The following is a 27,987-nucleotide window of genomic DNA, read 5'->3' on the forward strand; positions in this document are numbered from 1 at the left end:
TTACAATTTTTGTCATTTTCGGCCAAAAAATGGATTTTGTTCAAAATTTCAGTATAGGTAGTGCTCTCATATCTAGGGTGGCTCTTCTTCTCTCCAACTGTTAGATAGGGTGGAATCAAAGGCATTTCGTCTTATTAACTCTCCTCCTTTAATTGATAATCCCTCTCCCCTTTCTCTTTGCCACAATGTATTTTTAATTTATTTTTACTCTTATTTTTTTTCGACCCTCAGGCCCCATTGTGGGTCGATGACCTGTCCGGGTGGGCTATTCCTGTATAAAAAAAAAAAAAAAAAAAAAAGACTGCAGTGTGTGTAGCAAGGTGACAAGACCACCATGACCACTCACTCACTTTGGAATATTTAAGTCATAACTACCTTTGGGTGACAGCCATGATCACATCTCATCTTTTTTTTTTTTGCGCTATTAGAATTTTACTCTGAATTTCATTACAGTATACCTGTACAGGTACTTCAAGTGTAGCATTGAGAAAGCGTGTTATTAAATATGATCAGAAGTGTTAACAAGCTGAGTCTCTAGTTACAAGATGTTTTCATTTGCACCTGGGAAGCACTTGATTGCAGGCTAACCTGAGTCCACATTCTCAATTGCTCATATGATGAATATTTATTGTAACTCAAGATGTAAAAATACATAAATACATATACTGTACTAGGTTGACCAGCTAATTTCCAAAAATCAAATAAAAACTGACCCTGAGACTTAACCTAAACTACAGTAATTACATTCCCTTAGCTCTAGTTAAGGGAATTAGTTTTATTTAGAATCCTTCCAATGATTTTCCTCCAATGTTGAAGTGGAGAGGTAGTGGTGGTACTGCTGGGTCAGCCCCTCTCCCTACATAACAATCTTCCACACTCTCACACACAGAATATGATCTACAAAACCATAGTTTTGTGGAGATTAAGTTCTGTTAAGTATTTTTTCATGAAATTTGTTTTATCGTTTTATTTATTTTTTACCAACAGGAAAGAACGCCAACTACGCTCAGATATCAGTGAGTTACAGCAGAGAGTCTCAGAAACTGAAGCTCGAGCAGAGGAACTTTCAGGAGCTGTAAGTGCTGCCACAAGACCTCTTCTACGTCAGATGGAAAATCTGCAGTCTACCCACTCTTCCCAACAAGCCACATGGGAATCTTTGGAGACAACTCTAACTCGCCGTTTAAGTAAGCTAATGTTCAGTGCTTCTTACTCTTAGTTATGTTTTTATTATTGAGGAAAGACTTGGGTGAGCGTAATCCATTTTAAGCCCATAAGGATTGGAGGTTTATATATTGATTGTTTAGTGTCACTTCCAAGGTACTGTATAGCTTTTGACACAGTGTGCTGATTACTAATACAGTAAGTCTTCGCTTAACGTCGTGGTTCAGTTCCTGAAAACCTCAACGTTAACGGAAACAACGTTATGTTCCTGAGCCTCCCTTTGCCCCATGAAATACATTACATATACAGAAATTCAATGGTATTTTTATAGAAAATGGTATATATATATATATATATATATATATATATATATATATATATATATATATATATATATATATATATATATATATATATATATATATATATATATATATATATATATATATATATATATATATATATATATATATATATATATATATATATATATATATATAAACTAAATCATTTTTTATTGTACTCACCGATGGATGGAGGTGGTGGAGCAAGTGTGTGGTGGGTAGTGGAGCGGAGGAGGAGGGTGGCGAGTCACTGAGACCCGGCGGGTGGCTCCTCCTCCCGGTTTAAAGCCTCTATTTTCGTAGCAAAGCTAATGGTCTTCTGTTGCTTCTTCACAACACTAGCATCAGTAGCACTTGATGGGCGCTTGGAAACCATTTAGAATTGTTAGAGTACAGTATTAAGAGCAAAAACACTTAAACACGCAAGAAACGCTGTGGAAGCCTAACAAAGACTGTCGCCGCTTGGGGACGCTGTGACGTTCCGCGAGTGAGAGGTAGCGTGCCAAGACGAGAGAGGGTGATGTGCCGTAAAAAATAGTCCGTGACAACGCTAAAAACGACGTTATATTGAATCGTCGGGACATTAACCGAATTATTGCTATCTAAAAAGTAGCGACGTTATATCGAAACAATGTTATCGGGGGCAACGTTAAATGAGGACTTACTGTACAACAGCACATGGCTACTAACAGTCCTCTTGACATAAGATGACAGCTGATGCACCAGATATCCCCATTTTGGAGAAATGAATTTGATGGGGAGGGAAGGATGATTGATGTACAGTACCTACAATATTTAGGTTAAAATATCAACCTTGGCTGAATAATTAGAGTTGTGTGAGGACACTGGATGGTAGTTTGCTTTATGAGGGATCATTTGGGTGGAGGGTCCACCAGAAAAATGTATTTTCAGATGTATTTTATATTTTTGGACTTGATAATAACTGAAGCATAATTTTATGCAGATGAGGCACAAATGACAGTAGCATCAAGCAGTGAAAAGGAAAGAGTTGCTCGTGAACATTACTCTGAATTAGCAGCAAGTTCAGCTGTACTTCAAACCCAGGTAAGGAATTTTCACCTTTACAATTCACGGATCTTCAAGATTTAGATTTATATTCTTTCAATAATTTGCTGTGGCCTCAAATTTTTTTTTACTTGTATCTGGGGGTAAATGCACTGCAATGCATTACACAAGCTAACTGCTTGAGCACACTCATGCAGTCAGTGTTTTATTTATGCCAGTTCCACCATTCTATCTGTCTCATGAGTGCATTTTATATTTATCACCTAACAAATACTTTGTTTTGCAAGGCTTCATCTATCTTTGGCCAAAGATATCAAGCTGATACTGATGGACTTCCAAGTAAGAAGTGGCACAAAAGAGAATCATTCCAGAATATCCAGAAAAAGATGGATAATATGTTGACCACTTTGCCAAGACCAACAAAAATAATTTACCATTGTCTGGCTCCTGGCTCTATGATGTCACTGTAGATTAAATTATCTTGTGTTAAGTGTGTACTGATGTTGGCCAGTCTTCAAGGACATTACTGTGTGTGTGGTGCATCCTCCAACCAGTGGCCCTTTGTATGTGGATGCAACAAGAGAAGTGCAAAAAAGGAAAAAAAAGAATACTTGTAAAAGGAGAAAGTTAAATTAAATTTTTTTTTAACTCTTTACACGTGTTTTAAATTCATGAAAGTGTATAATAAATGATCACTAATCCTTGGTGTGAAGAATGGTGAAACTACTGTACAGTACTTAGCAGATTTTAATATGGGTAACTGTGAAGTGGTACAGATGTCCAGTTTCATAAGCTGTCTTTGATGGATAATGGGAAGTTTGAAAATAAATTTTTTACAACCATCTATAGTTGTAATATGGGTACAGTACACTACTGTACAAGTTATGTGATAATGAGAGAAAAGAAAATCTGCCCCTCTCAGTTGGTGCAACAATAGTCAACCACAACTTTATGTTACCCATGAGGATACTGACTGATGATGAAGTACAAGACATAAATGAGGCAAAACTTTTTACTAATAGAGAATTTTGTCTTTATCATATTGCCGTTCTGTTGACCAAATCACATTCATAATGTAATTTTGAGTCATCAGATAAGAATAGAATGAACTTATATATTTGATTACACTAATAATATTTCCAGGTGACAAGCTTACGGGCAGAAAACAGCAAGTTATCATCTCAGCTTGACATGGCAATAACAAAAATGGAATCTCTGGCAGAAACACGCACAAAGTGAGTAACAGTATTGATTCCTTGCATTACAGTATACAGTATACTAGGAATTGTGCAGTAAAATCCCAATAACTTGGACAAATGTTGAAAAGGGGGTCCAGTGTGTGCCGTTCTGTGAAAAATCAGAGTATTTTCTTGGTCGGCACAAAATGTATATTTTTTTAAATATTAGTATCGGTCGCAGTTACAATGTTCATTTCTTACACTGAATCCCTTCTCTTTAGATATACAGTATAAGCATCTAAGTTGAAAATTTGTTTCATTTATTTTAAACTACAGTACAGATATCGTTGTTTAATGTACTGTACTACAATATACAGTACTTATGAACTAACTTGTCTTGGTAGTTTTTAATAATGTGATCGATCCATGATGACAAGTTGATATGATGGGTGGGGGGGGGAATCAAAGGGTTGAGCTAACTTTTTATAAAAATAGTGTACAGTGGGGTATGCTATAACGAACGTAATTGGTTCCAGAACCTCGTTCGTTATAGCATTCGTTCGTTATAGGATTAATCCGTTCCAGGCCCCCAAATACAACCACTTAACACTGAAAAAATTCTGTGGAAAATGTAAAAAATACCGTACTTTATCTTACCTTAGTGTTATTCAGCATGCAGGTACCCCTAAACACCGGCACATCACTATCACTTCCACTGGGAGTCTTGGCTTTAAGGTCCTCAAACAATTGTCTGGCCTTCTCACAAATTATAGCTTCACTAATGTTACCACCTGCCATTTCTTTCTCCTTTATCCACACTAAGAGTAAATTTTCCATCTCTTCAATCACATTACACTTTGCTTTGCTAAGTCTAAAGATTCCCTTAGCCACTTGCACAGTTTTTAACTCCTCTTTATTCTTCAAAATCGTACATATAGTCGATTTAGCCATCCCATACTCATCACAAAGTTTCGCAATGCTTCTTCCATTCTCACGTTTCTTTATAATTTCTTTCTTAGTTTCAAGGGTTATTAGCTTTCTCACTCGCTTTGGACGACTCATTGTTACAAATGTATACTTGCATAACAAAATAGTTATACAAATAACGCGAATTTCCACATCAAAAGACGAAATTTCAACAATAACAGTGGTGCACTGGCTACACAATGAGACAAAGATGGCGCCTGACGCTCTTGTTGTGGGTCGCGGTACAACAATATTCATGCGCCAGGCGAAATAGTCTCGTATTCATCCGCGTTCGTTGTAGGAGTTGCGTTCGTTATAGCATTCTCAATTTTATAGGTAAAACCGTTCGTTATAGGAATATTCGTAGTAGGATCCGTTCGTTATAGCATACCCCACTGTATATTGTTCTCCTTTGAATATTCCTCACACAAGAAATATCACTTTCCTGTTCACTAGCAGTCTCTAGTCTTGTGTTTATCTTGGATAATATTGCAGAATATGCTTGTCTTAAGACCATACGTTTGTTGCAATGTCAAAGGAATGTTCATTGATTCCAAATTTTTCTACAAAACAGAGGAGCCTCATTATACTGTAGTGTATGATGGTTGTTTATGTTAAGACTACAGATACAGCAATATACTAGTTACCCATATTTCAGCTTGTCTCTTCCAAGCTTGTTATTTCTTCTATCACTTTTTAGTTGTGTGGCCGGGTTATAGAGGTGTAAGAAAATTATGCATGGTGAGTATCATAACAGGAGTGGTGAATCTGAATCTCCCAAAAACAGTTTGAAAAAGAGTGGTTGATAAAAAAGAAAAAAAGCATGAAATCTTACCTCATGACTTCTAAAAGGTGAGTGGGCTACCACTTACACAACTTGACATGATAATGCAGAACACTTTTGTACAGCTAACATTAGACCCTACCTTTATTAGGCCACACAACCTAGCCTATAGTATACATGGAATAGAATTACAGCACTGGAAGATGAAGAAATGAAATCTTTATTTGAATACAGAATAAATGAGACATCTTCATCAAAGTTTAATAATTGTTTTCCACGCTTGCATGTATTAGTTGTAATTACTTGATGGCAGCTCTCCATACTGCACAGTCTCTAAATATCCTATACAGTATTATATAAGATGTGTCCAAGCAGGTTGGTCAATCTGAGTTTACTTTAGGTTCATAAATACAGTTCATTACATACCCAGATTAGCAATCAAAATATTTTAAGTAATTGATGAAGATTTCTAGAAGTCTAAATTAGGATTTGGAAAAAAAGAATAGTAGGTCCCTCAGAAAATATCTCCCATAGATGCATAACCAACTCACTGTGTGTTAAATGAATTGAATATGTGTACTGTACCACACTGTTAAATTTTAGGTACACTCTTCACTGACATCTTATTCAAATTGCAGAGAAATAACTCAGGTAGAGGCTCTGAAGATGTCCTTTGCTGAGGAGATAGCAGAAGTGAAGAGAGAAAGAGACAGTCTGGAGCAACAACTTGAGATAGAGAAGACTGCAGTGGCTGCTGAGAAGAAGAAAACAGTTGCTCTCCAAGACCAGCTAAAAGACAGAGAGAGGAAACTATTACAGTTAGTAAATGATGCTCCCGAGAGTCATGACAGCACCCCTCGATCTTCACCCACCCCGTCTCTGTCTCGACTCTCTGTCTCAGGCTCTCTGTCGGAATCCTTTTCTTCACAGTGGGGAGTAAGTGGTCGTCGTGATGCTTGAGAGATATATATCTGTGTTATCTAGAGGGTTTAGGTTAAATAATGTAAATTTCCATAGAAGTATATACTTGCTGCTTCTGTCTTTAACAATATTTACCTACAAACTTAATTGCTGGTGTCTCATAGAGCCTCAAGCTCACCACCAGCCTTTAGAAATTAATGCTATTAATTTGTAAATGTTACAGTACCTTGAACTCATTATGACAGAACCCATTATGTTTTGGTGTTATAATTTAGTGCCAGTAGTATTATTCTAACAAATAATGCATTATGAAAACAGCTATGATACTCACCCAGCTAATATGCTGCCAAATAAGGTAAAGAGGTACCCCACAAATGCTCAAGGATTATTACAAAACATTGTTGTAAAAGATTGAATTCTTACTGTAGCAAAATTAATTGCTAAAGAGAATTTGGGTTATGTTTGGGTGCCTAAAAAGTACAGTATGCACAATTTCATTCACAGTATAAATGTTTTTTTTAAAATAAACTCTTTGAAATAGCTTAATTCACACCACAAATGATGAGTAAGGCTTGTACTGTACCAGGCATGATAGTAATATATAAAGATTATTTTAGTTAACAGTTTGTCTGATGAATTTCAACTTTACTGTACACAACAGGATGAGGTGTTTGAGTCAGGATGGTCCCGGGCTACAACTCTATATGATTCTATGCGCGGGAACACTACAGCCACTGTAGATGCTCTCACATCTCAGTTGCGACAGAGAGAAGGTGAGATATTTACCTCTTGTACATATCCAATGTTTGCATCATAGTATGTAGATATACTGTACTGTGTATCATTAGAGTGTGTGTTTATTACTAGTAAATCTATTTTTGGACTGACAACTGTTTTGTAAAACCTCAGTGTTAACCAAAGTTGGAAGCATTTAGAATTAGTGAGAAGAAAATACAATGTTTCCATGGCAGATTCCCCCCCCCCCTTCTCTTACAAGCTTATATTGCAGGGTGACTGAGCTGAGTGCAGGCACAGTAAATATCAAGAAGTTTGTACTATTCAATAATTTTAAAAGTTTTATATTAAATTTTTTAGTCATTTTAACAATTATTGAACATAATTGAAGTATAGGAAGCTAGTAATTTGCGCGCCAAACAGCCTGTCAACACACCATACAGGCGTCAGTCTCTGTGTCTTTTCAGTGGAGGTAACATCTTGCTTGAGACTCTCTTCAATTAAATGCTTTTTTTCTGTGTTTCCAAGCAAATTATTGGTCAATTTTAAATTTATTTTACATATTGACAATATATAATGCAGTGCAGTGTTGATTTAAAGAAAATAACCTCCAAGAGAGCTAAAATTTTATGGGTGAAATGGCACCATGGGGTGACTTTTCTTCCACCCCAATGCCTTCTCTTCTCCCTTCTCCTCCACCCCCATTGTAATTCCCATCATCATCATCATCATCATCCAGGAGCCTTCTACATACACACCTCAAAGTAAGTGTACTTTACTACCTTTTTTGTTGATTTTAGGCAATTTTCGGTAAACTGGAACCAATTACCCAAAAACCCATTGAAACAATGGTTTCGGTTAACGAGTTTTTCGGTTAACGAGCAACCTTCTGGAACGAATTGTGCTCGTTAACCGAGGGACCACTGTAACTATTTCTGAACTCTTACAAGCATTACATTCTATTAATGCCATACCTGAAACATTTATTTTTCAATTTACAAATACCTGATACAAATGAAGATTTACAGATAACTTTCTTTTCACATTTACATCTGTTAACATCGCTGGTGGCATTGTAGCGAGGTTGGACTTGTCTCTGTAGCCAGGCTACTGGGCCAAGATGTTGTTTTTCAAGTCAAATATTTTTACTGATACATGTATACATGCACACACTATCCTACATACTTATTGTGAAAAAAGTAAAAGAAATAATTGTCCTAAGGGCAAACACATAAAAGGAATATACATTTCCTTGCACATGAGTTAGCTGGCTGGGGGCGGGGGGGGCAGTGCTAGGGAATCGGCGGAGGTGGCGTTGCCGTTGCTATGGTAAACGGAGTACAGAAGTACAGTACTGTACTGTATATGCAAATGGCGACTGTGTCAAACTTGTTTATTGGTATTAATTTTATTTATTCCTCACATTTACTGGTACTGTATTTGTATATTGTTTTTAAGAAAACTATGGATACAGAAGGAAAATACACACAAAAGGTTTTTCCTAAATACTGTACTCCATGATAAAATGGGAGTGTGTCTTATTTGGCCGTGTGTCTAATATGCCGTAAACTACTGTTTATTAATACAGTAGAACATACCCTGTACATATATTTTCATAATTTTAGGGGAAATTCATCACCTGCAAAGTGAAGTTACACGGTATGAAGCTCAGCGAGAATCCCTTGCACAGGAATTGGTATCAGTGACTAGTCAAATGGAAATTTTACAAATTCAACTGCAGAATCATCAAATACTCCAAGATCAGTATTCAGATATGGAGCAAAAATATAATGCACTGCTGCAGGTTTGTTTTATGATTTTTTCTTCAATTTTGTAACTGACATTGTGGATTGGGCAACTCATGTACAGTACAGTGGGGTATGCTATTACGAATCTAATTGGTTCTAGAACCTTGTTCGTTTTAGCATTCGTTCGTTATAGGATTAATCCGTTCCAGGCCCCCAAATACAACCACTTAACACTGAAAAATATAATATAAAATTATAAAAATTGTAAAAAATTGCATAAATATGCATCTAAACCCCTGAAATAAAGAATATCATTAATACTTGTAATAAAAAAGCAATAAATTTGTAAAAAAAAAAAAAAAAAATTAAATAATGTTCGTTGTAGGAGTTTCGTTCGTTATAGCATTCTCAATTTTATAGGTAAAACCGTTCGTTATAGGAATATTCGTAGTAGGATCCGTTCGTTACAGCATACCCCACTGTACTTGCATTGGAAGACTTCTAAAAGTTTGGCATATTGTGTTGAAGGACAAGTGCAGTTTTGTACATTCCAGTATTTATGAATTAATTTATTTCAACAAACAAAGCTGGTATGCTCATGTGCTGTGTTCTTTAATTCATGTTTTTTTTACAGATGCATGGAGAAAAAGTGGAGGAGGTTGAGGAGTTGCGTTTGGATCTTGCAGACGTAAAGGAAATGTACAAAGCTCAGGTTTGTAATTATTGAAAAGTAAGATATTTAGTCTCCATGGTAACTATGCTGCCATGTACTGTATATTCAATAAATTCTTGGATGGGGAAGTGAAAGCAAGAGTAATGGGAAACAATAGAGGCAGGACATGCAGCAACACATCCCAGAACTTGTATATTTCTTCCTCACTTAGCCTTATTTTTCTTCATCACTTAGCCTCATGTTTCTTCTCTATTTAGCCTTATGTTTCTTCTTCATTTAGCCTTATGTTTCTTCCTCACTTAGCCTTATTTTCTTCCTCACTTAGACTTATTTTTCTTCCTCACTTAGCCTTATGTTTCTTCCTTACTTAGCCTTATGTTTCTTCCTTACTTAGCCTTATGTTTCTTCCTCACTTAGCCTTATGTTTCTTCCTCACTTAACCTTATGTTTCTTCATCACTTAGCCTCATGTTTCTTCTCTATTTAGCCTTATGTTTCTTCCTCACTTAGCCTTATGTTTCTTCCTCACTTAACCTTATGTTTCTTCCTCACTTAGCCTTATGTTTCTTCTCTATTTAGCCTTATGTTTCTTCCTCACTTAGCCTTATTTTCTTCCTCACTTAGACTTATTTTTCTTCCTCACTTAGCCTTATGTTTCTTCCTTACTTAGCCTTATGTTTCTTCCTCACTTAGCCTTATGTTTCTTCCTCACTTAGCCTTATGTTTCTTCTTCACTTAACCTTATGTTTCTTCATCACTTAGCCTCATGTTTCTTCTCTATTTAGCCTTATGTTTCTTCTTCACTTAGCCTTATGTTTCTTCCTCACTTAACCTTATGTTTCTTCTTCACTTAGCCTTATGTTTCTTCTTCACTTAACCTTATGTTTCTTCCTCACTTAGCCTCATGTTTCTTCTCTATTTAGCCTTATGTTTCTTCTTCACTTAGCCTTATGTTTCTTCTTCACTTAGCCTTATGTTTCTTCCTCACTTAGCCTTATGTTTCTTCTTCACTTAGCCTTATGTTTCTTCCTCACTTAGCCTTATGTTTCTTCTCTATTTGTATATGTTTCTTCTCTATTTGTATATGTTTCTTCTTCACTTAGCCTTATGTTTCTTCCTCACTTAACTTATGTTTCTTCTCTATTTGTATATGTTTTCTTCACTTAGCCTTATGTTTCTTCATCATAGCCTTATGTTTCTTCCTCACTTAGCCTTATGTTTCTTCTCTATTTAGCCTTATGTTTCTTCTCTATTTAGCCGCCCATGTTTCTTCTTCCATAAACCTTATGTTTCTTCCTCACTTAGCCTTATGTTTCTTCTCTATTTAGCCTTATGTTTCTTCCTCACTTAGCCTCATGTTTCTTCCTCACTTAGCCCAACCTGTGGGAACTAGCCAAAGAACATTTCACAAGTTCAAATCATTCATTTTTAAAGTAGGTGTTCTTTTCTTACATTTTCATAGTAAAACTAGTTAAACAAATTTCACATTTACCATTTTGTACTTTATTGATTTTACATCTTCTCATGTACCTTGTCATGTATCATTTCTTATGCTTGAATTTCTAAGTTACAACTACAGTACCTCACATATGGTATACAAGAGCCACATCACCCTGTGCAGTTCTTTGTCAAATACATCAGGTGTTGATGCACATTAACACCTGAAGGTACCGAGACAGTCTCTGAGTCAGTGTTGGGGAAGGCTCTGTACATGACAATTTATTTATTTCTTTGGACTAAAGCTGAAGATCAATTGTTGTACAGTAGTAAAAAACTTGATGAGTGGTAGAAGGCATCAAGGGCCATGTGTGATGTCAAAAGCTCTTCATCAAATTTATAAAAATATTCACAAATGAAAGCCATTGGGAACAGGAGTCTGAAAGAGGCATGAATAGTACAGTGGGCCCTTCAAATTCGCGGGGTTTGGGTTCTCAAATTGGCCCCGAATCGCCAAATCTGCGAATAACATTTGGTGACCATGGGTGGGGTACATGTTTACTTGTGGACAAAGAAATGTATACAGTATTCCCTTTATGTGTTTGCCTTTAGGACAATTATTTCTTTTTTTACCTGATATATGTGTGTGTGTACACACACACACACATACATGCTATAAGAACATCCCAGTCCCAACCATTATTAAAATTATCAACAACTTGTAATCAACCAGTGTACCTGTATGTGTTCACTCCCAGCCAATCTGACTTTTTGCACTGTCACTATGTTGAAATGCGCTGTAGTATAACCTTTTCCCCAGTTAGTTATTATGTAACTATATTTTCAGCCTTCCGGCTGCCATGCTCTTTTAATAAACCATTAATTATTATTATTATTATTATTATTAAAATGCATACAAATAAATAATAATAGGGAAATCTTTTCACAGATACCGTAATAAGGAACACGACAACAAAATGTAATGTAGAAAAAATGCGAGTCTACCCTCATGTCAACTCCGTGCTTTGTTATTACAGTTGAGTTGGTTGAGTTGCCATACGGTGTCAGCGCCAGCTAGGTTGATACATAGATCAAACTTACAGAATTTCTTTCAGAGATATCTAGCCAACCCAACATGAAGGATGTCAGTAATTGTGGTGTAATACTGTATACAGTTCCTTTTCATAATATGTCTATAGAATGGTGTGTGCATGTAAATGAGTAAAAATCAATGAAGAAGGTTAATGATATCTGCCCAAAAATACGAGTTGAAAAAAAAACCCACCTCAAAGCTTGGCCAGTAGCCTGGTGGTTACAATGATGAGCTAACCTAGCTACAATGGCATGATAATCACTGTTAGGCACAATTCTATCAGTAAACACTATTAATAACAGTAAATCCAGTGAAATATGGCAGGGAGTGAGGAGAGTTACAACTGTAGATGACACACTAACTAGCAGTCACTCACTCCCCTTAACCGCCTCCGTTGCCAGACGTAGCCAGGCATATAGTAGGTATGGGAGATGCCAGGCATAGCCAGGCTTACGTATGGGAGAAAAACATATTTTGTAGTCTACTATGAAACCTCTCCCCTGCCACTGATGGATATCATGATGAAAATGATGATTGATGATGATGATGAATGTGGTTGAGGGCGTTTGGGAGCCAAGCACAAGCACAAGAAGTACAGTTGTTATGAGAAGAGAGTAGCATATGCACGAGACATACAAATGTTTAGCCCGGACTGAGGTGGAGGGAGCGGGCGCCATGGGCCAGCCTCCCGGGACAAGAGAGACACCTTGCTGGACGCCACAAAACCCTCGGCCCCTGTACTGGTCGCGAAAATGCCAGCAACTTTAAAACTACCTGAAGACATTCTTGGGTACATCCAGGGTATCATCCATGAATAATAGAGGACCGCAAAATAAAAATCCAGAATTATCGGGGCGTACTGTATTTGATTATACAGTATTGTATATTTTTATATTTCCAAGGCATCTGTTTTTCTTTGGGCATTTCCTCAAAAACATACAAAATTTCTTATTTATTATCCATTTTTCATTAGCAGTTTTTAGTTTATTAATACAATCGAAGTAAAAAAAAATATTTACAACTAAAACCTTATTTTTAATTTTCAGATTGATCAGCTCCTCCAGAAATAAACTCCAAAAAATATATTGATTAATATATAAGTTAAATAAAATGGGCTTGAGTGTATTACTTAATTTCCTCCGCTCCTCCAGGTTATAAAAAAAGTTAGGGTGGCATCTTTTTACACGGCAATATTAGTCACTATTGTTTTTAATTTTGGGGGATATTTTACTTATAATTCAGGGAAGATTTTGGCAATATGCACATCATGTACAGTCGAGTTGATTTTTTTTCCAAATATATTCATTAATGCCACAAACATGTTGAGTAGTGTGCCATACAACTTATCTATGAGATGGGCCTAAACTTACACTACTTCCCTTATTTTGTTATGTTTGTAAAGGTTATTTTGCACTTGTTAAAAAAAAGTTGAATGGATATGTATATAATGTATGAAATACATAGTTGTGCACAGTTAATTGTATATTTTAGTATTGTATATAAATTTTTGAGTATTTATTTAATTTTTGAGCTGTATCCAGCAAAATTTATTAAATATATTATATATAGAGTAAATATTTACAGTAAAGCTCAGATTTAATTTGTCTTTCTCTTATATCACCTAGTCTCATTTTAGGAAAGAAAATATCATTTCATCTTCACTAGTTTGTCATTTGAATCTTTATCATGTCTTAGAATTACAAATGGCTTGTGATTACAGGACTCTTGAGCAAACATAAGAGAACCAAATATGCCCCATAGCAGCATGTACATAATGTAGTCAATTTCTCATCCATTAGTTCTAACAGACAAGGGTTGCTAAATGCTTTGGATATTTTCATTAAAGCAGAGAGGCACAGATCAATGATCACAAAAAAAATCAATCTGTCATGCTTCCTAAAGACACCATGTGTCTTATACACCAAAGATATGATGTTTAGAACTGTGATGGTTGGTTGGCTGTTTGAGCCCATATACTGAAGGTTGCCCAGGTCATGCCACCAGGAACCTGAAGTCAAGGCTTTTAAAAAAGTACTGTACTAATACTCTAAATAGTACCTATCTCAAGCCATATATTTACTAAAAACATTTATGTTTATCAGTGCACTCCACTAATCAACTCACAAGAATAAAGGACCCTTGAGCCCTTTGGCTGACCCTTTTTTGTCTGCAAGGACTTGGTGCAAAACAACTACAAAGGCTATAGCCAAAGTTAAGCAAAATCATAAAGAAAATTACTTAATCATGGAAAGAATCACCAGTGTAATTCAGGTACAATATGTATTTATATATCAAGGCTAAGTTTTGACTGTAGTCTGGATGTCTTCTGTTATCCACTGGACTCCTCAAACAATCCCTACAATTTTCTTGTTTGTCTTTCAATGGCTGTGAAAATACATGTGTTACAGTAACTTTCTCTCACTTTGTAAGTAAGCACAGTTTTCACATGAAACAGCAGCAAACTGAAGTGGGACACAAAGATATGTTTCCCCCTTCATAGTAAGTGAGGAGGATATGATGAACACCCATGGATCCAGATGTGGTTAGTATAACCACTCTTTTGTTTATAGGGCAAAATAACAGACGGTTCTTTCATGGTTGCTCTGTGATCAAAAGCCATCCACTCACCTCTGATCAGAAAGAGATTTTATGATCAATCCTTCATTAATAACAGGGTAGCCCACATTAACTTGATCTATCTGATGGTTGTGTTTAACGTACACAGCTCAGAAATTAATAAAAAAAAAACTAAACTTCTTCCATTACTTTCAATACCGTCCCAAATTTTGTGTCAGGTAACCTATGCAAATAGCTTTGACAGCTTGGTTACCCTAGCAGCCTGCATGTAACAGTACAGTATTTAGAAAACCATTACATTTTTCTCTGCATCTGTATCAGTAAAGCTATTCTTGTGAAGATTTATTTTAAGTGTTGCAGTCAGGATCAGTTACTGTTAGATGGGTGAACTTTTATCGTTTCAAATAAATTTGGCCTATTTGTTTAGGAATGGGACTTACTTTGTAACCAATACCATAAGCCTTTACAGATATAAGAAACCAACTGTGGTCATGACACCAAAATATGTATTAAAGTCCACTTGGAACATTTCTTGCTAACTACTACTGCTAGGCAACTCGTCATATTACTGGCTTCCCATTAGGGTATTCTGTGTCCAGAGGCAGACACCAATCATTTAGTCTAAGTTGATATATTAATCCAAATGGGTTTACCAATCATGCTCATCTCCCATCATAACCATTGACCCACAGCTGAGATCAAGTGTACCGGGTATCTGTTGTCGTCTGGAAATAGGAGGCATTATAATAGTTTAGTCTGACCAATCAGCACACCATCTTGGATCAAATTTCCAGCTGTATACCATTGAGAGTGACCATCTGCAGACTATCTCTCCTCTGGACTGCTTACTGTATATACATACTACTAAAACCTAAATTTTCAACAAATGACAGATAATGGGCAAGAACTACCACATTTCTTGGTGCTATCAGCAAAACATGTTAGTTATTAGACATTATGTTTATTGTTCCATAAGGTTTGTTGACATTATTTACCAAACATTTTAAGTCTGTATGCCCAATTCCCCACAATACCTCCGTCTGCATTCAGTCATGGTTTTTGTATTACATGAGAAATTTGCAGGACCTATATGTAATCATCAGCTCCAGAACTGTTAGCCCTCTGGGGAACATACACTTTAATAATGATACAATTGTGTGTCAATTTGTCACAAATTATCAGATAATTCCAATTTAACGAAAATTCAAATTAAATGTTTCATTACAGATTAAGAGTATGGCCAATTCTTTTCTGTACTTGTCAAAGGTTGATCAGGATAAAGTAAGGACTCCCACCTTTTTGATAATCATGATCTTTTTACTGATTCTTGGTTGATGTTGTAGGCCAAGTCACTCTGATCCATAGAGATATAATAAGTGTATGGAGACGGTAGATATTAATTTGAGTTGGGGGTTCTGTTTATGCACCCACAGTGATATTCCAGGCACAGGGAGAGTAATTTTTCCCAATTACTACTATTGAATCCTCTCTGATGGGTTCAGGTCAGGGGGATTTAATTTCTAATAATGAAGGGAATTTCCCATTTTTGTATTATTTCTGACAGGATTGAGGAAGTCCTTCCCTTGGACGAGAGTGCAGAGTCTATTTTCTTTGAGCACAGGGTTATTATTGCTTCCTGTTCCTTGTCTTCAAACTGACAAGTATTGCACCAGATCTCCCTAATTTTAGGCTAATGGGCATAATGAGAAGGTAGGGATAATAGATGTACTTTTTTGTGATAAATGTACAGTACCACTCTGGGTTTGTTAAGGACACAGAATGCAGTATTGGTTAGCCTATATTATGTGGCCACGGGCTCTGTTAGATAAGCAAAAGCCATGATCAATTATTCCTTTCTTTATATTTGCTTTGTTCCTCTGAATCTAAAAACTTTCTCTTTAGCTCACTGATCCCATCCACATGTTCATTTCTTGTAAGGTTAGGATGGTGATATTGATACAGGAGTACAGTATTTGATATGTACATATGGATGATAACTGGAAATATTTTCTTCATCATTGTTATGGAATAATAATGTATGTTGGTTAATGTATTCTGAAGTTATGGACTTGCTCATTCTACCTTGCATGGGGGAGGCTTTCATTGATAAATTTCATGAAATATAATTACATGTCAGAAAGGATAGTGTATGAAGCATAAATTGAAATATTGTTTTAATGTTAAAAAGTATACAGTCTATATGATGCATAAACTGAAATAAAGCAAAGTACAGTATAGTCTGCATTTACGCGGTCAATTGAACCAGTGGAGGTCCAGAAACGAGAAACGCATAAAGGAAATAACAGAACATATGGGATTAATTGAAATAGAGACTGGGCCGACCCCCCAAACTCCACTTTTTCCGAATAATACGTACGTTGTAGTAAAAATAACATCTCAATTTTATGATGGTATGCACACACAATTAATATTTAAGAGAAATATCAATAATATTAGGTTTTTAACACTTACGTTAGTAGAAAAGATGGCTGGGTACATGGGGATGGGGGTTGTTCCGAGGCAGAGGGCAGATTATTGGCCCTCACCTGTATCACTTGTATCACTATCCACCACAGAGGCTTGCAGGGCCTCTTTGTCAAACCCCTAAGTCCATATCCTCACTATCACTATCAATGACTTGGGCTGTGGTGGGTGGCGGGTGAAGAACTCGGTAATGTTTTGTTGACTGGGCGACCTTAGGCGCACCCTGCCCGCGCCGCTTCCCACGTAAATGATAGAATGAACCGTGTAAATAAAAATTGTCGGTCTGGCAAGGTGCCGCGCAAATGACCAACGCGTAAACCAAACCAGATAAATCGAGACTATACTGTACTACAGTCTAAATTAGCACAAAGCATTGTAATGTATGTTTATTTTATACTTTAATAATCCTTTTTCCATCCAGGTCGATTTGCACTTGTTGTTAAATGTAAACTTATTGTGTTGGCAACATGAACAATAGTCATAATTTATTACTCACTCATGAGTCCTCTAGTTTGATAGCAGTGAATGTATAGATACCAGACAGAACACTATATTTTGATAGCAAGTGTAAAGCATTGAACATTATGTATTATTTTTTACACATAAACAGTAGATTGGGTTAATGGATATTAAATTATATATTTGGGATAGATTGAAAAAGTAAATTATCAAAAGAGTAGCGAGTTCTTAGAATTTTAGATGCTGTATAACTAAGTAAATCTTATTTTCATTTTATTTTTTTTTAACTATTAAAAGTTTCCTGATGAAGGTTTGTGGAGCACTTGCAGATGGTGGTGGAATGAGGTAATAAACAGAGACAAAGTCTGTGTGAAAAATTTTCAATAAAATTCATCTTTTTTCTTACATGCTTTATGAAACACTTAATAATGTAACTTGTATTCTAGGTAATAGCACTGAGGACCTGTGATTTTTAAAATACTGTAATGTATTTTAATATAGATTATGGATTGATTCGAAGCATTATTAACCAATTTGTTTTTAAAACCTTATGTGCCTAGCTTCATACAGTCAGCTATTCTCTGAACTTTCCCCCTTATTGACTCTCAGCTGTTTCAAGGATATGGGAAGGGTAAAAGTTCTTGTGGGAAAAATTTTCTCTACAGAGGTAGAAGCAAAAGAAGAGCAAAATTTGGATTTAAGTTTACGTTTTCAAAACTATTTTTCATTTGAAAATCTTTTGTGTACAGTAAGGCACTGTCAGAAAATCTTAAATACTATACCGTACTTCCTGATTAAAATGCCATCATTTTAAACTGAAAAACTGCCCGGTGGTTTGGCGCCAGGCATGGACCGACGACGATGGGTACAATACGTAATGATCACTATTGATATTTAAGTTATTTTATGGAGTGTCTGGTACATACGTTTTGGAGTGTATGTAATTACAGCTCCTCCCCGACTTATGACCACCCGGACATACAACCGCCTCAGTCGTATCAAAATTTTGTCAAATTACGTATTTTCGAGTCCCAACGTCAGTGATTGGCGCTTGTGTACTGACAAAATTTTCGTTTGTAATTCACTTTAATGTGGCTGGCAAGCTTAAAAGTGAGAGTTTTGTGGTGCTGAGAAGAAAAAGACGCCCATTTTAGGTTTTCTATGTATTATTTAAGCATTTTCTAACTTACCACCTGGATTTGGTTCCCTAACCCCGTAGTAAGTCGGGGAGGAGCTGTACTTTATACAATAAACAGTTTACTTCTTTACACAACAGTGGTGTCAATCAATAATACTATATAAACAATCCTATCTGCAAGTAATCTTCCGTGAGTACTGTACTGTACAATATATATAGCTTCATGTTTTTGGTATTATGAGTGACAAACTCTGCTTCGATATCCTCGTGGTACACTGCAGTACGTATGTACACCCAGTTGCTAGAAATCTGAGCGTTGCTTCGAGACGGGCTGCTGCTGGTATACTCTGCCTCAGATGGGTATCTTCTCCTATGTATGGTTCCACTTTAGCTAGAAGTGTGTAAAAGGCGTTGATATCCATTCTCAAGTAGTTGGTGAAATCATGCTCACTTCCATCTTGTAGTTCACGTAATATCGTCGTATGATTTCCCAATACTTCTCTCTTACTTAACCACTCTTTACACCAGATCGTTTTCTGCACTGTCCTTACTTTTTTTTTTCACTGAGACAGCTATTAATATGCTATACAACGCAATTTTCTTCTTTCCAACTGTGTTGCTTATGGTGATACTGCACTCAGGGGCTGCCGACCACCTACTCAGCAGTGTGGACATCACAGTCATGCCCGACAGACTGTATCCGGTGAGGGCACAGTCCGCCAGTGTGGACGGGGCTTAACTGAGTAAAAAATAAATGAAGAAAGTTGCGCTTATCTACCTGAAAATACGAGTTGAAAAGCAACCATAATACCTCACAGCTTAGACCAGTAGCCTGCTGGTTACAGTGACGAGTCAAACTTGGCTACAATGCCGCATGCGATGTTAACATGCAAATATGAAAAGAAAGTTATCTGTAAATCTTCATTTGTATCAGGTATTACATAACATTTTAAAATGTGGAGTGAGAAAGCAAAAGGTGGGGTGATTAAAGATATGTAGTGGAAAGGAGTGTTGCAAAGTGCTCCTCAGCAGCAGTTTTAACTCACTAGTATACATTTGTGCATCAATACAGAACTTATTTTATTGGGAATTTACAATGTTACGAGTTCTGAACAGATCTACTTAAAATCAGTGTCCAGGAACATATCCCTGTCATAAGGCAGATACTTAATCATTTCATATTTTTTAGGCTAGCTGAAACTTCATAAGAAGACTAGTTCTCCTAGGAATGCCAGTTATGGAAGTCTTTCATTGGTATGTTACTGCACTTCAAGAACTCCCTAAGGTATTTAAGCACATACCAAGGTTATTAATTATTGTACTGTACACTAGTCAACAGCTATTAAAAATTATTATAAATAACTCTTTAGGAAACCTGTCACTAAAATTGTTCCATAAAAGACCTGTAATGAAACTTATACCTATACAGGATGTAGATATGTAATTATTATTTAACTTCATCCTACTGGAAACGTAGTTCATTGCAGGACTGGTCTTCAAAAAATGCCAGTTTCAGAGGTTTTACGATTTGCTTATTACTTGAGGTGTATCTGGAGAATTATTCTGATGAAAATATTCACTCGTAGCTTTGTGAAAGTGAAAGTGCATCCCTAGGGACAAAAACAGACTAAAAGAATAGGTACAACTCAATTGGTCCTTTTTAGACAGTGTGTGTGTAAAAACCACCTGAGAAGTGTAAATTACCTATAACTTTTCCAATACTGTTGCAGCAACTGTAGAGGTTTTCTAAATATGAACCTCTTTTCCTCCTACCTTTGAAACTTATGGATTGGTCCCTAAAGAGGTTTCTTTAACAAGGATTCACAAGATCCAATTGCCATCAATCATGTCCTAGGGGTCTATCCCAGCTGAGATTTCTTAAATGCACTCCATGGTCACTCTTTCCTCAGGGTTCTAACATCAATTTTTTTTACAAAATCAGGATATGAAGTACTGTACAGGTAAAGTACAGTAATAACTAATTAGGTGTGCTGGGAACCCCTTTGGCCCAAGTGAAGTCCTTGATACTGTATGTTGGTTTGGTAAATATTGTTCCAAGAGGTTATGAAAATGTAGTGTACAGAGCAAGAGGTCAGGATTCCATGGGCAATTCAATCTATAGCCACCAAGGATGACCACAGGGACTCCCATTTTCATCAGCTTCACTCAGATGCAAAAAGGGCTTTTAATGTTTTTTGTTTTATTACTGCCTGTCACCCTTTTTATGCACTATTCCAACCAGTATTTTGGATCCATTCTTTCCTTTTATTGGAGTTATCTGATAAACAGGTAGACCTCAAACTATCTTTACAGCTTAATGAAAAGATAATGTTCTTTTACTCACAAAGCACTGTATACTCCCAAGATTCCAAATGGGCACTCTGACTTGTGGCAAATACAACTGCCGGGTCACAAATTCTTGGGTTTGTGCACCAGAATTTCACTTTAATAAGAAATGAATAAAGAAAGAATTAATTGCACTGTCCACTCCATCAGTTCACTTGGGCAAGGGTAAAAATACTTAATTTTTTTTAGAAAATTTGTTGCAACATTTGAAGTTCTTCATACACTCAAACATACAACCATACAATGCTGGTTTCTTTATAAAATAATTTTACATAAAGCCAAGCGATTACAAAATAAACGACAAAATAGTGTTAAATAAAATTTTTAATTTAATTATTTGTGATTCTTGAACACCGTCGAAGAAAATCCTCTCTTGCCTAAAATTCAATGGGATGTGTAGGTGATCAACGACTAGAAAACAACAAAATATAAATCACGGAAAAATCTGGAATTACAGTACATCAGTTTCTTGTACAGGAACTGTTAATAACGGTAATGATCTGGCTTGAAAGGTCCTTCTGCAGGAAGTCCTAAATACTCGGACTGGGTAGAAGACAGCTTGGTCAGCTTTACCCCTAGATGGTCAAGGTGGAGTCGTGCCACTTCTTCATCCAGTTTCTTTGGCAAGAAATGGACACCAATGGGATACTGTCCCGGCTTGGTCCACAGTTCAATCTGGGCAAGGACCTGATTTGTAAAGGAATTGGACATAACAAAAGATGGATGACCCATGGCACAGCCTAGATTCACTAAGCGGCCCTCAGCAAGTAGAATTACGTGGTTGCCAGATTTCAAAAGGTAACGATCAACCTGTGGCTTAATGTTTACCTTCTCCACGCAGTTCTCGTCCAACCACTTAACATCAATTTCAATATCAAAGTGGCCAATGTTGCAGACAATGGAATCGTCTCTCATTGCACTGAAATGCGCTCCAGTGATAATATCACGACAACCTGTAGTGGTAACAAAAATAGAGGCTCCCTGCTTGATAGCATCCTCCATAGTGGTAACCTGAAATATAAAAAAATAGTCAATTGCCTAGTAATTACAAACCTTCAGATTATTAATTTTAGATCTCCGAGTCAAGCTCAATTAAATTATTAATCATAAGAAAAGAAAACTTTCAAGAAATTTTAAAAATACTAATTCACATTTTCAATTAAAATATCAGAATGTACACCCACTATTAAATTATTCGGCACCCTTACGGTGTGATACACGGGTGCCAAACAATTTTTAGTGGGTGTACAAACTAGCAAGTTTTTCAGCTGAGGTGAAAGTTGATATGATGCTCTGATAAAGTTTGCATAACTCGTTAAAACTTATAAATTGATCCTGGCATTTCTCATTACAACAAACTAAATTGTAATACTGTGGCAACCACTAAGTCTTTCTAAAGTTAAAAATGGATCAGCTCTTTTAAATAGTTATAACCAGCATCCCAAAAGTTTAGAAAATAATGTCATTTAATGCTGAAGGTTTATAGTGTGTGCATCACTCCATATGCTTTTCATAGCTTGGAACCCCAGCAGCAACAGTTCCCAGTAAATGCTATTTTGCAACATATCCTTGCGAGGTGAAAGGGTGGCAGTCACCAAGTCTGCCTTATAAATTGAAATTTCAATATCAGCTCATTTAAAATCTTCAGACTTTCTCGATTATTCAATTATCTGAAGCCAGACTAGTAATATGAGGATAGAAATTAAAGCTTCAACTACTACAGGGTCTGCATCTAACTCAGGAAGACCACTAAACAAACAAGGTTCAAATAAATCTCATTTCTCAGTGCCTAACCATTGTGTGATTCCCTCCATCTCTATGATTTGGGAAAATTATGAACCTTTTTCCATGTCTTATCAAATCTCTTTAAAATCAAAAGAAATCTAAAGATCAAGAAAAAGGTTACAAACTTATCCAACGGACTCCTCACACAGATAGCATGATAATTAAAATTAATCAGAACATCTACAATAAATCACAGCAATCCTTCACTCTTATGATGGATCTTTTTATTCTATTTTCCGATATAATACTGTACAGTATACACTTCACATGAATTCCAAGAAAAATAAATCATACCTGGTAACCTTCACAAGCAGCTTGTAGAGCATTGATGGGATCAATCTCTGTAATGAGAACTCTAGCACCAAAGGCACGAAGTGACTGAGCTGATCCCTTGCCCACATCACCATATCCAGCCACAACACAGGTCTTGCCAGCCAACATAACATCGGTTGCCCGTTTGATGCCATCAGTTAACGACTCTCGACATCCATAAAGATTATCAAACTTGCTCTGATAGAGAGAGAAAACTTATTAATAACAAGGTCATGGTTTCACTATTAAATCAATAAAATCAATCAACAAAGCTAACAGTAAGGTTTCATATCCACGCACCTTTGTAACCGAGTCATTCACATTGAAAGCTGGAACCTTGAGCTTGCCATCACGCATCATTTTGTACAAGTTGTGAACACCCGTAGTTGTCTCTTCAGACAATCCTTTAATGTCAGCTAGATACTGCGAATACTTTTCATGCACAAGGTTGGTGAGGTCACCTCCATCATCAAGAATCATGTTCAGGGGCTGCGAGAGAAAAACAATTTAAAGTCTGAACAGTGTTAATTCCATAGTTTAGGTTAGGCTAAAGCACAACTTTGCCCATAGAAAATGATAATACCACTTACATAAAAAATAATGCAAATACTGTAATGTGATGTTTTACAATACAGTATAGAATAATGAAATGTAAAAAAATGGGATTTTAGTTAGATTTTGTGATAAAATATATTAGGATCCCGTTCGTAAGTGTGGGTGTTTGTAACCCGGTGACTGCCTGTACTAGTTATTACTTGAAGATAGAAATAGGGAACACTTTGTATGCCAATTTACACCTTATGCTTACACTTTCTACAATGTTTTAGCAAAGCTATTTTATGTTTCCAAGTAGTAATAGCTATGCACCAACAAATGTCTACCAATTTTAAAACATCACACAGAGGCACTGTAATGTGTCTGCCTCACCATGTTGTTGAGGTGGGCAAATAACAGAATTAATTGAAAATTAACATTGTTCAACACACCACTGATTAAGCTACATCACACTACTATACGGATAGAAAGTTGTACTGTATTGTGAAACACCTCGGTGTCAATTAGTCTTATTGATCTAGTCCACCCTTACCCCACAAAGACCCTAGTGGAAATAAGCTTCGAATGCCATTCTTCAACTATCCTTGGTCGAAACACTTACTGTTTGCCACGGTTTATACAGTAAACCAATAATTTGTATGTACACTGTGAACCTAGTTTTTATGTAAATGCTGAACCAATGTGAAATTGTGATATTTTTCCTTTATCAAATAAATATCCATCTTTTATAACAATAGGTTTACCTTTCCATCTGGGAAGAGTATAGTTTGTTCAATGCACCAAATGTATTCTTCATCAGTTTCACCCTTCCAAGCATACACTGGAACACCAGACTTGGCTATAGCTGCTGCTGCATGGTCCTGAGTGCTAAAGATGTTGCATGATGACCACTGAACATCAGCCCCAAGTTCAGTCTGTTGAAATGGGGATTACAGACAATTTTAAAAACATTAATTTTCAAGGTAGATTAAAATTGTGCTGTATTGTACCAGTATATCTTTAAGATAGACTATCAATAATTCTATGTATTTTATTCTGCATATAAAATTAAGATACTGTATTATAAAATTTAATGCACGGTACAAAATAGGAGTACCATTCCAAAGATTTAATGGTCAAAATGCCAGTACATTTGTAATATTCTGTATTATTCGAAGCCAAAACATGGGGAGTACAGCACACAAACAATCTTGTTTTGTATCATCACTTACAAGGGTCTCTATAAGTACAGCTGTCTGGATGGTCATGTGCAGGCAGCCAGCAACCCGAGCACCCTTCAATGGTTTCTCTGTGCCATACTTTTTACGCAGACTCATAAGCCCAGGCATCTCTTTCTCGGCCATGACAATTTCTTTACGGCCAAAATCAGCCAAGTTGATGTCAGCTGAAATTAATATTGCCTTTAATTACATAAACAAAATAGAAGTAAAATTTTTATTCACATTAACAATGCAAAGTTACAGATTGGCAAACTACAAATCGCCCTATACATTCATGTAGTACTGTACCGAAACAAATAATCTAACCGTATGCATACAGACAACTCCACATACACCTGAAGGCTCTTGGCTATACCAAATAAATGCACATTTTGTACCAATTTCAATGGTATGTATGAAAGTAACACACCGATTCATACTTTTGAGTAAATCATCCTTTAATTACCACAGCCCATCCACCGACATAAAAATAATGGTTGTCCTCGTAACTTGGATAGCCGGCCCATGGGCCACCTAGGCGTGAATTTGTTTAATGTGTAGAAGCTGTCGCCAACACAACAACCACACCCTAAATTAACGAGTTGCATGACCCAGTGTCAAGGAATAGAAAGAGAAGACCAGACAACTTGCCAACTGCACTGGTTAACCATTACCCTGGAATAGGATCTGCAAATCGATTAACATCCAGGTTTCCAATTACTGCTGGGTACGACAGTCATTCATAGTGTACATTATTATATTGTAGTAAACTTCACCTTTCTATGGACAACAAAATCATATTTGTGTCATTACTGGAAAAGGAATTTGGACACTTCAAACATATGGTGCTGCCAAAGGTAACTCGTCTCAAAGAGCAATCAACGTTAGCTGAAATTGTAAAAAGCTGACACACTAACCGATTGTTGTCAATAGGCATCAATCTCCCTTTTGTTAGTTTAGTTTTAACATAATTCAGTCAATACAGTAAACTTTTAATATCGATATGTTAGATTAATGTATTCAAAAAATCGGCATCGATATTCTGCAAGGCCATATTTGTATGAAGCGACTTCAGTTAACCACAGAAGCAGAGGAACAGGGGTCCGACTAATTACCCAAATGTAGCCGCAATGAAGTCAAATAATTAATGGTCCTACATGAATAAATCGGACTGCCAATCACTTCTCGACTAGTATTTGGGGTCACAAAGTAAAAAAAAATTGGAAAACGTAATTTAATCTGAGTTAATAGATCAGTGCATGTACCTAGATTGAGCCAACAATGAAGTCAGATTAATTTAATTTTCTGTTATTTAATTGAGTCAATCACTGACTAGTATTTGGGGTTTGTTTAGTCACAAAAATTGCGTTTAATTTAATCAGAGCATTAGATCGAAAGTGCATGCACTTAACCTAACCTAACACAACTCAGATTAAATTACGTTTTCTATTTTTTTTGCTTTTATGACACCAAATACTACGAGAAGTGATTGGCAGTCCGATTTATTCATGTAGGACCATTATTTGACTTCATTGCGGCTACATTTGGGTAATAGTCGGACCGGAGGACCTATGATATACAGTACTGTATACGAAACAACTGCAACAAGTCATAAGAGAAAGAAATTGGAGTAACAATAAAGAACAAGTTGAAATTTGAAGACCATATATCTGAGAATGCTAAGAAAGCAAATTAAATGATTGGGGATCTTGGAACAATCCAATTTCTTGACCCCCTAAACTTCATACCACTGTACAAATCAATGGTAAGGTCACACTTCGATTTTTCCAGCTCTCTATGGAGTCCCTTCACAAATAATAATAATCGTAATTGAAAAGAACGAAGCAGTCCAACGGTGAGCTACTAAACAATTACCTGGGATGCAAGACCTATCATACCCAGAGAGGCTGGAAAAAATTGAAACTGCCTAGTCTTGGATACAGGCAAACAAGATATTTTATTTATATATTTTAAATGGTTACCATGATAATGAATTCAGCAACTCGATACAACTGTGGGCGGATTATGCAACATACGTAGGACCAAGATGACAGTCAGAAATTATACCAAAAGTTGGCCAAGACTACAAGAAAGGAATTGTCCACAGAAAAGTGTGTGTGGATTTGTCTGACTGAGGAACTAGTCTAATCGGATACCTGATTGGATAAACTGTGGAAAGGGAAGGTGTTGTACGATATTTTGATACCACAGACACACCAAGAGGAACCGTAGGGTCCTGCACTAGAATACAGCTACTGTATAATTAATATACATCATGTTGGAGCTACCCGGATGAATTCACCCGAGTCCATTACCGAGGCACTTGAACTTTAAACTTCACTGAAGAAATATGAGGGTTCCTGGTACCACGGCACCACAAGGGGCATGTTACATACACTGCTTTCATATGACACTTAAACTTAAGAACTGGCGAGTAGTGTACAGTAATACGTCCTTTGTTGAGCGCAAAGTGCACCACTAACATTAATAATTTATCTTTCACTTTACTATCGGTAGAATTTCATTTGCAAACAGACATTTGTAGTGTACGACAAAACAATTCATCTTCCAGACAAACAAAATCCAAAAATCAACAGTTTCATTCACAAGTAAGTTATTACACGAGTGGAGGCGGCAGCGCGTGTTCAGCGTGGCACCATAGTGACATTTGCCACGACACCCAGCACCAGGTTCCCATCCTCTTACACACAATCTGTCACCTAGAACTCCACTGCAGTACAAAGGTCACACCCATCTTCGAGAAACTCTATGTACCCACCGACTTTATAGGCTGGCTTGGAACTCATGGTGGTGGCGGGAGTAACGTCTGTACCTAATCGCTTTTTGTTTTAACAGGGACGTCTGATGCTCCTCCAGGCCTTTTATATCCTTCTTCAGGCAGTTGCCAACGTTAGGACAGTTGCCAGTTAGTATTAATCTTAAACGGCCACTGTTACATAAAGATGAAATATACGAAATACTTTTTATTTCTAATGTACATATATACAGGAAACGTTAGTAGAAACATTTCTAAATCAATATACTACAGTTGCGCAGACTACTT

At 36.5% G+C, this 27,987-nt stretch overlaps 2 protein-coding genes across 3 annotated transcripts in view; one reads left to right on the top strand and one right to left on the bottom strand.

Moving 5' to 3' along the window:
• The window catches only part of LOC121879134 (TATA element modulatory factor-like), a 35,841-nt gene extending 21,016 nt beyond the window's left edge, over positions 1 to 14,825 (top strand). For both annotated transcript variants that reach the window (XM_042385730.1, XM_042385731.1), the window contains 8 exons: positions 988 to 1,187; positions 2,473 to 2,573; positions 3,678 to 3,769; positions 6,101 to 6,398; positions 7,045 to 7,156; positions 8,744 to 8,922; positions 9,501 to 9,578; positions 13,115 to 14,825. In XM_042385730.1, coding sequence (XP_042241664.1) covers positions 988 to 1,187; positions 2,473 to 2,573; positions 3,678 to 3,769; positions 6,101 to 6,398; positions 7,045 to 7,156; positions 8,744 to 8,922; positions 9,501 to 9,578; positions 13,115 to 13,138 — 1,084 coding nt within the window. In that variant the 3' untranslated portion in view covers positions 13,139 to 14,825. The remainder of the gene's footprint in view (positions 1 to 987; positions 1,188 to 2,472; positions 2,574 to 3,677; positions 3,770 to 6,100; positions 6,399 to 7,044; positions 7,157 to 8,743; positions 8,923 to 9,500; positions 9,579 to 13,114) is intronic.
• A 6,553-nt stretch (positions 14,826 to 21,378) lies between these two features.
• LOC121878932 (adenosylhomocysteinase-like) lies at positions 21,379 to 27,808 on the bottom strand. Its single transcript, XM_042385365.1, has 6 exons — positions 27,703 to 27,808; positions 24,936 to 25,108; positions 24,468 to 24,638; positions 23,470 to 23,658; positions 23,152 to 23,367; positions 21,379 to 22,083 (listed from the first exon to the last, which is right to left on the bottom strand). The coding sequence occupies exons 1-6, from the start codon at positions 27,728 to 27,730 to the stop codon at positions 21,556 to 21,558; spliced, it is 1,305 nt and encodes a 434-aa protein (XP_042241299.1). The 5' UTR covers positions 27,731 to 27,808; the 3' UTR covers positions 21,379 to 21,555.
• Positions 27,809 to 27,987: the final 179 nt, after the last annotated feature.

Source organism: Homarus americanus, unplaced genomic scaffold, assembly GCF_018991925.1.
Source record: "Homarus americanus isolate GMGI-L3 unplaced genomic scaffold, GMGI_Hamer_2.0 scaffold4060, whole genome shotgun sequence".
Classification (NCBI taxonomy): Eukaryota; Metazoa; Arthropoda; class Malacostraca; order Decapoda; family Nephropidae; genus Homarus; species Homarus americanus.